Source organism: Peromyscus leucopus, chromosome 16_21, assembly GCF_004664715.2.
Source record: "Peromyscus leucopus breed LL Stock chromosome 16_21, UCI_PerLeu_2.1, whole genome shotgun sequence".
Taxonomy (NCBI): Eukaryota; Metazoa; Chordata; class Mammalia; order Rodentia; family Cricetidae; genus Peromyscus; species Peromyscus leucopus.
In genome coordinates this window covers 4,257,255-4,266,073 of record NC_051084.1, presented here as the reverse complement: position 1 = coordinate 4,266,073, position 8,819 = coordinate 4,257,255, and the positions used below count along the sequence as shown (strand labels likewise).

General features: G+C 51.8%; 1 protein-coding gene across 1 annotated transcript; it reads left to right on the top strand.

Annotated features, from left to right (window-relative positions):
- The first annotated feature begins 496 nt into the window (after positions 1-496).
- Positions 497-5,243, top strand: Trem2 (triggering receptor expressed on myeloid cells 2). The gene is made up of 5 exons (XM_028859955.2): positions 497-651; positions 2,644-2,994; positions 4,027-4,117; positions 4,865-5,055; positions 5,131-5,243. Exons 1-5 carry the CDS (start codon positions 612-614, stop codon positions 5,145-5,147), a joined length of 690 nt encoding a protein of 229 aa, XP_028715788.1. The 5' UTR covers positions 497-611; the 3' UTR covers positions 5,148-5,243.
- Positions 5,244-8,819: the final 3,576 nt, after the last annotated feature.

Genomic DNA, 8,819 nt, shown 5'->3' with positions numbered 1-8,819 from the left:
TTGCATCTGGACCCTTGATTGCAGGAAACCACCTTTAGCCCCTGATAAATTTGCTTATCACCAACTGTCCCATCCTACAGGTGCATGAAACGAGGCACGGAGAGGTTACAGGCCTGCTCACACACAGCAAACAGGAAGTCTGGCTCTGGTCTACGTCCTTAGCTGCTGCCTTACCCAATAGGGTTGTGATCAGGAGCTGGCGGCATGCCAACCTCCTAAGAAGCAGCTGTCCTCCATTCGGGAAGAGGCTGGCACCGGTGGACATGGCAGACACCCTGGCTATAGTGTGAGAATAACAACCCCGATGAGGTTCTGCAAGGAGATGAAGCCATCTAAAAACCTGACTGGTGACAGCCTTGCAGGGCCACCCTGGCAGGAGGGCAGCTGACCTTCAGCCGGCACTGTGGAGACTTCCTTCCCTTCCTTCCTCATGCCCTCCTTGAATCATAGCGCCTACCCTAGTCCTGACTCTTGCTCAATCCAGGAGCGCAGTTCCTGTGGGCTGCGCCTGACTGGCTTGGTCCTCTCTTTTCTGCACTTCAAGGGGAAGGCGAGATCTTGGACAAGGGACTCCCACATCTGTCCCCTCTGGCTGGCTGAGGAAGGGTGCCATGGGGCCTCTCCACCTGTCTCTCCTGCTGCTGATCACAGGTGGGACCCACCCTCTACAATGCTTTCTTTTCCTCACCTTCCTTGAGCAAATGGCTGGGCGGGGGTGCGGATGTTATGGAGGGGACTGCGAAGGAGGCTGGAGTCCCAGCATGCTCAGTGTCCCGCTTAGCTCTGCTTTTCTCCCCCACCAGCCCGTGTTCTTCACACCATCCTCCCCAGGATTAACCCCCACGCATGGGGAGGGTTGAGGGGCTGCTGGACTTGGTCACTGAAGGAGTCGTGAGGGTGGCACTGGCCGTCAGGTGGGACCCGTGGATGCACTTAAGCATAAGTGGGGTGGCAGAATGGGAAAGCAGGAAAAAAGAGGGGAGACTTGGGGTTTGCAGCCTCCTAAAGCCCAGCCCATATTTGACCTCAGCCTTCAGTGGGAGGTGGGGATGCTGGAGACTCTACCACTGAGTACTCAAAAATGACAGACTGCTCCTCCCGCTGTGGGCTGGGTGCCTCCTACTGCTGGAGAGTAATGGGCAAACCCAGGTGAGAGAGGAGGCTGCCCTGTGCCTTGTTCCTGCAGCGTCTGGACGTGGAGGGAGCTGTAAGGTACCTTAGCCTGCCTGGAGGCAGAGGGATGGAGGGGCTGGTGCGTGGAGAGAACACACACAGGAGGTCTCTGGTCCCAAAAGGAGCAGGCCACCAGCTCCTCTATCCCGCCTTTCATGTTTCCATCTCAGTAACAGCTGGAGACAAGACGCAAGTGGCAGAAAGTTTGGGGGAACCCTTGTCCTCCTGCCCCGGCCACAACTTGGCGGGTGCTCCAATGCCACCAACCTTACCCCAAGAGGATCCCCAAAATAGCAGCCTCATGTCTCCCCCCAAAATAGCTTTGAGACAAGTCCTTCCTAAAAGAGGAACAGAGCCACAGAAACAGGGAAGCTGGGAGTTAAAGGTTAGGAAAGTCGAGCCATCCAGTGTGGATGACTGAAGGAGTACAAAGAGGCAAGGGCAGGGAGGTGGCCATCCCAGACCCTCAGGGAACCAGCCTGAGCTCCAAGGATCCACTAACCTGTTCTCCTGAGATGAAGAAGGGAAAAGAGACAACCTGGTCCTACATGACAGCAGAGAAGGTGTCTAAACTAGAACCAGAGGGGCTTTAGGAACAAGATATGGCTTAGTCAAAACAGCGCTTGCCTTCCAAGTGTGAGGACCTGCATTTGACCCACGGAACCCTGAGAAAAGGCAGGTGTGGTGGCGTGTGCCTGTCTCCTAGGAATGGAGGCATGGGAGGCAGACACAGTCAGATCCCTAGAAGTGCTCAGGCCGACTTGGTCTACGTTGTGAAGTTCCGAGCAGCATTAGAAGTTATTGTTTTGTTGCTGTGGCAAACTATCACAACTCAGTGGAAGGAGGGTCTGTTGGGCTCACAGTGCCGGGGTAGACAATCCATCCTGGAGGGGAGGCATGGCGGCAGGGGCAGCTGGTACATTGCAAGCTTTGTCAGGAAGCTGGGAGACGAGTGCAGCTGCTGGGCTCTCTCTCTCCTTTTGAGGTAGTCGGGAACTTTGGCTGCTCATATTCAGGGTGGGTCTTCTCACACCAGTGAACTGAGTCCAGGTACTCTCTCATCAATATTCCCATGGGCTAACTTGATCTAAAAAGTCCTCACAGGCAAGCTCAGAAGTTTGCCCTCTCGATGATTCTAGAGCCTGTCAAGTTGACCATGAATGTTAACTATCTTGCACACTGGTAAGACACCCTGTTTCAAGCAAAAAGTGGAAGGTGCCTGGGGACCAGAGCTTATTCTGATGACCACGTGCACACTGTGCTCCCTGCATCCCTGGAGGTGACTCCAAAGGTGTCTGGGAAGCATCGTAAGAAAATCAGATCCTAGATCCCAGCTGTGCCACTCTCCCTCGAGACCCTAAGCTCTTTAAGGGCAGGATCCTGTTGGCACAGTCTGCTGCTCCTGGGAGACAGATGCTCAGTGACTATTTGGTGTGTGGATGAAGTGACAAGTGGCAGTCTCCTCTACAGAGGTGTCCCAAGCCCTCAACACAACCGTGCTGCAGGGTGTGGCTGGACAGTCCCTGCGGGTATCATGTACTTACGACTCCTTGAAGCACTGGGGGAGACGCAAGGCCTGGTGTCGCCAGCTGGCTGAGGAGGGCCCCTGCCAACGCGTGGTGAGCACACACAGTGTGTGGCTGCTGGCCTTCCTGAGGAAACGGAATGGGAGCACAGTCATCACGGATGACACCCTGGCTGGAACCATCACTGTCACTCTGAGAAACCTCCAAGCCGATGACGCGGGTCTCTACCAGTGTCAGAGCCTCCGAGGCCGAGAGGCTGATGTCCTCCAGAAGGTCCTGGTGGAGGTGCTGGCAGGTGAGTACAGTGGCTTGTTGCATCTTTGGCTGGTCCTTGGACCAGTCTCATTGTTGTGTGACTTTCCCTGGGAGACATAAGCAAATGTCTGTCCTGGATTAGCCACCAGCCACAGATCCAAGAAAAGATTCCTCCCAGGTCTAGCTCAGTGAACTAATGAGTTTACCAGGGCTACTTGTAGGTGCATGGGTGAGGGTTTGCTAATGGGCAACTCCAAAGCAGCTGCATCAGTGAAAAGCCCATCCCTGCATCCCTGGTGCTCCCCGCATGCCTGGTGCTCCCCGCATCCCTGGTGCTCCCCACATCCCTGGTGCTCCCCACATCCCTGGTGCTCCCCGCATCCCTGATGCTCCCCGCATCCCTGATGCTCCCCGCATCCCTGGAGCTCCCTGCATCCCTGGAGCTCCCTGCATCCCTGATACTCCCCACTCCCTGCATGCCTGGAGCTCCCCGCATCCCTGATACTCCCTGCATCCCTGATACTCCCTGCATCCCTGATACTCCCCACTCCCCGCATCCCTGATACTCCCTGCATCCCTGATACTCCCTGCATCCCTGATACTCCCTGCATCCCTGATACTCCCTGCATCCCTGATACTCCCTGCATCCCTGATACTCCCCACTCCCTGCATCCCTGGAGCTCCCTGCATCCCTGGAGCTCCCTGCATCCCTGATACTCCCTGCATCCCTGATGCTCCCTGCATCCCTGGAGCTCCCTGCATCCCTGATACTCCCTGCATCCCTGGTGCTCCCTGCATCCCTGATACTCCCTGCATCCCTGATACTCCCCACTCCCTGCATCCCTGGAGCTCCCTGCATCCCTGGAGCTTCCTGAACGACTTGTAGGCATCTGGTCCTCACTTGAATTTCCTCTACCCAATAACTGTAATGGCTTGGGGTGCATGTATAAATCTTGTTAAGTTTCATGACATTCCTGAGCCTTGTAGTTTTCTTTACTTCCTGAGTTATAGGGCCCTTCCCTGACAGGCAGTGGCCTAAAGGAACGGTGATCTCATGGCTTGTCTCTCACAGACCCTCTAGATGACCAAGATGCTGGAGATCTCTGGGTCCCTGAGGAATCGGAGAGTTTTGAGGGTGCCCAAGTGGAACACAGCACCTCCAGGTACAGTGGTGGTCCCCCCTTGGACTTCTGGCTGTGACTGGAGATGGAGGTCCCAGGACCAACAGATCAGGCAAAGGCCCGAGTGTAGTCTTGTGTAAGTTCCCTCCCACCCACTAGTGCATTGATGTTACTGAGCTTAGATATTAAGAAACTAGAGCACTTTGTGACAATTCCAAAAGCACCACTCCAAGATTCTGAAAGGGCAGCACCCATGGGCCCCTGCACTTCAACAAGAGGTCTCGGTCCTTTAGCTTACAGCAAGAGCCCTGGGTCCCTGCATCTTTAGAAGAACCAGAATCCATTCTGGGTGCTTCATGTACTAATATAGAAACAATACAACCCCTGAGCACGTGTGCAGGTGCGTCCACCCCTATGTACTAATATAGAAACAATACAACCCCTGAGCACGTGTGCAGGTGTGTCCACCCCTATGTACTAATATAGAAATGATACAACCCCTGAGCACATGTGCAGGTGTGTTCTACAGTCCGGAGCACACGCGCAGCTGCATACCCGTGCACCATACCATACTACAGGAAACAGCTCAGCAGGGAAATGGGACGTGTTTTTGTACACTCAGCAGATCCTAAAACTGACTGCAGATTCCTCTGAGCCCCATAAAGCCCCTTCCCAGAGACAGTGTCACTCAACTGCCTAGGAATTCCTGGTTCCTCTCTATCCCCTCTCCAAGGGCAGGCTTCATCCAGTAGATCGCCTCTAGTCTACTATCTTCCTTCTCTTTCCAAGGAGCCAATCACAGGAGACTTCCTTCCCACTCACGTCCATTCTTCTCCTCCTGGCCTGTGTCCTCTTCAGCAAGCTTCTTACAGCCAGCGTCCTCTGGGCTGTGGCCAGGAGCAAGCAGAAGCTGGGGTCACCTGTGGCCAGTGGGCTGGACTGTGGACACGATGCTGGGCACCAGCTTCAGATCCTGACAGGTGAGTGCGGCAAGCTGGTGGACATTAGGCACGAACAGGGCAGGGATGGAAGGGACTGAGCCCTATCTGTTGTAGGACCCAGAGATGCGTGAGAGAACTCCAAGATGGAGGAGAAGCCCAGCTCAAGTCCACCCACAAGTCATCCAGCTTGCATTCTCTCCCATCTGCCACCAAGACTTCTGCTTCTTCTGGTTTGGCTTCAGAGGTCACTTCTGCCTAAAGCCTGCCTCTTCCAGATGCAGGAATCCTCGTGCTAAAGCCTGTCGTCTCTCCTGGAAGCAGGAGTACTCCTGTGTTCCTGTGCGTTGAGTGCAGAAGAGAGCTGGAAGGTCACGTGTCAGCCTCTGGGCTTTGGCCATTAAACACTCTCACACACCAACCCAGGACTATCCACTCTTTCTAGATGCTTCTGTGCCTCATAATGGTCTTCTGTTTCTCAGTGCTGGGATTAAATTCATGGTCTTGTTCAGGCTAGGCATGAACTTACCACTGAGATAATTCCCAGGGTAGGATTATGCATCTGGATGAGAAAAAGGGGAAAGGGTACCTTGCTTTGTAGGGGAGAGATACCTGTCCTCAGCCCCTACCCAGGGTCCTCTGAGAAATGCTTCCCAGGAGTAAGAGAAAGTGAAAGTTCTCTATAATAATTCACACACACGGGCCAACGCTCTTCATTCTGTGTGCTCTTTATTGTTGTGTTCTTTGTGTCTTCCATCTTTATTCTCCTCTACGTTTGTATTCTACATCTTTATTCTACATCTCTACTCTACTACATCTCTGTTCTGGGACCCATTACAAATTCCCAAGCATAAAAACTACAAGGCAAACCTTCAGGGATGAGCATTCTGATAAGAGTCACACTTGGCAAAGACTTGGTCAGCTTAATTGGTGACTGACCACACCTGTAGGTTGTGAAAGTTCTGGCTGTTTCTTAAAGGGACAGCCACAAGGGTTACAAGGGAAGGAACTGAGCCAATGAGAGATCTAAGGAAGAGGCAAAGAATGTGTGTGCTATTTTATGTGATTAATAATATCTGGGGGACTGGAGAGATGGCTCAGAGGTTAAGAGCACTGGCTACTCTTCCAGAGGTCCTGAGTTCAATTCCCAGCAACCACATGGTGACTCACAACCATCTTTAATGAAATCCAGTTCCTTCTTCCAGCCTGCCGGGATACATGCAGGCAGATCACTGTATAAATAATAAATAAATAAATCTTTAAAAAAATAATATCTGGACGTGGCTAGTCAGTTACCAGCCTTTTCCTGTTAATTATCTGAATCTCAGGACCTACATATAGTTAGTCTACTGAGCCTAAAATCTTGCATTATAAACTGGTGTAGAAATAAATACAAAGTGTTAATTGTTATTTGAATCGGAGTGGGGAGGTGCCAGTGGAGGAAGCTTAGGGCAGTACAGGTGCTATTGATCTCCTGAAGGACTAAGATACACCAGGGCCAGACACCTGCACTATCACTTCTGGTTCACTATAATTCTTCTGAAGGGTTTTGATCCAGCAAGGCCAGGCACCTGCAATTCCACTCTGAAAATTCCACAAGGTCACTTTGTCTGGCCAGTTTTGCCTTCTCAGTGGCTAAGGTTGGAGAACAAGATCTCTAAGTGTCTACAAGTCCACACGAAACAATAGACCTAATTATGAAGCATATTTTAGCATGTTTCTATTCATCAAATTTAGTGAAAGTTAAATGAGAAACCATCGTCTTGACCATCCACAATTATGTGTGCCCATCAGATGGAAATGTAACCAGGGGTTTACATGAGCACATTATATGGAAATGCATGGCAAATGGGGAGATATCCTAGCTGTTCTTCAGGAAGGAATGCAGTTCCTAGGGAAGAAATGAAGTGGCACGTGAAAGCAACACAGACAAGGAGCAACTGGTCATTCATAGTAACCTCACAGCCTTGCCAGGTGGGCTTCCTATCAAAGAGTGGGTTTGACATATGAATACCAGTTATCACCTGCTGTATACTCTCATGGCCCTCGACATTACGTGAGGCCGGGCGTTCAAAGACACTGTCTGAATTTCACTTCTGTTGCCGTGGTAAATCACTGACCAAAGACAACTTAGGGAGAAAGGGTTGATTTTCGCTCATAACTCCGATTACAGCTCTTCCCAGAAGGGAAGTCGAGGCAGCAGGAACTTAAAACAGCTCGTCACAGCACATCAAGAACAGGGAGGGAATGGATGCAGACATGCTTGTGCTCAGTTCCTCTCTGTACGGTAACCACTTACACAATCCAGGAGCCCCTTGGGGCTGGGCCTGTCCACGGCAATCAACATGTAATCCAGACAACCCCCTCAGACATGCCTGTGTGCCAACTTCATCTAGACAAACCTTCTTTGAGACAGTATTGGGAGGGTCTAGATTATGTCAAGATGACAACTAAAACTAACTATCGCAGGTACCCTGTCTTCCATCTCATAGGCTCCAATCAGGTCGATCTTTTCATCCTGATTTCCCTTCCCTAAGTTGGATCACCAAGTCCTTCTGTGGGATAGCTGGTCATCTTCCTACTCCTCCCCTTGTGGCATTCTCTCCATCAGCTCCTACAGTTGCCCGCTTCCCAGACCCAGGCTCCTTCCTCTCCACCCCCGCTCTGCCACTCAGTTCGTCCAACCCCCTGACTCATCCTCTCATCTCCGAGAGCTGTGCTTCCATCTGCAACTTCCCCTCTGAAGAAAGGGCAAAGACCGAGCCACAGTATCTGAGCTGGGAAAGGATAGTCCACACCCCGGGATGTACGGAGAGGAAATGGAGGCCTGGAGAAGGAGGGGCTTATTCACTGTCTCTAGTAGAGGCTACAAATCCACGTTTCCCTCCACATTCCCGGCACCCTTTCTCTAGCTCCATCCTGCCAGTGTGTTTGTGAACAAGTGCATTCCAACTCGTTGTTCTGAGTCTGATCCGAGCCTCAGAGACACACACAGATTCTACACTAGAGTGTTCTTGTACTAGGGAGAGGAGCTGGGGGGGGCCGGCAAACACAGTAAAGGGGTTTTGTCCAAAGTGTGGATGAAAATTTGTAAATAAAGCCTGTGTAGAGGAGATGGAATGTGCCATTTTGAGCGGGACAGTCAAAGGCGACGTCTGAAGGAAGTTAGGAAATACGTGAGGACACTGTGAGCAGGAAGACTTTGAGGCAAAGGGAACAGTCAGGACCGGTCCATCTCTTCAGCTCTGCTTCATTTCTGTTGTGGTGATAAAACATCTTGACCAAGAGCGGCATAGGGAGGAGCAAAGGGCCCGTTTAGCTTATTGTTACAAGTCACAGTCCATCGATTTGGGGAAGTTGAGGCAAACTCAAGCAACTAGTCACATTCCATCTTCAGTTAAAAGCAGAGAGGAACAAATGCATCCCTTCTGCCTGCTTGCCCAGCTAGCTTTCCTCCCTTGTACAGTCCCCACCCAGTCCAGGAACAATGCTGTCTGACTTCAGGCTGAACCTTCCCACCTCTGTTAACAGTCAGGACAGTCCCCCCAGACATGCCACAGACAGACAGAAAAACATGCCCACAGACAGACATGCCCCAGACAGACATGCCCACAGAATGCCCCAGACATGCCACAGACAGACATGCCCACAGAATGCCCCAGACATGCCACAGACAGACAGAAAAACATGCCCACAGAATGCCCCAGACATGTCACAGACAGACATGCCCACAGAATGTCTCCAGACATGCCCCAGACAGACATGCCCACAGAATGTCTCCAGACATGCCACAGACATGCCCCCAG

Excerpts from the sequence above, each read along its gene's own strand:
- Trem2 (XM_028859955.2), top strand. The coding sequence starts at position 612 with ATGGGGCCTCTCCACCTGTCTCTCCTGCTGCTGATCACAG. Across the intron at positions 652-2,643 it reads TCTCCTGCTGCTGATCACAG|AGGTGTCCCAAGCCCTCAAC; the intron begins GTGGGACCCACC and ends TCTCCTCTACAG. Across the intron at positions 4,118-4,864 it reads GTGGAACACAGCACCTCCAG|GAGCCAATCACAGGAGACTT; the intron begins GTACAGTGGTGG and ends TCTCTTTCCAAG.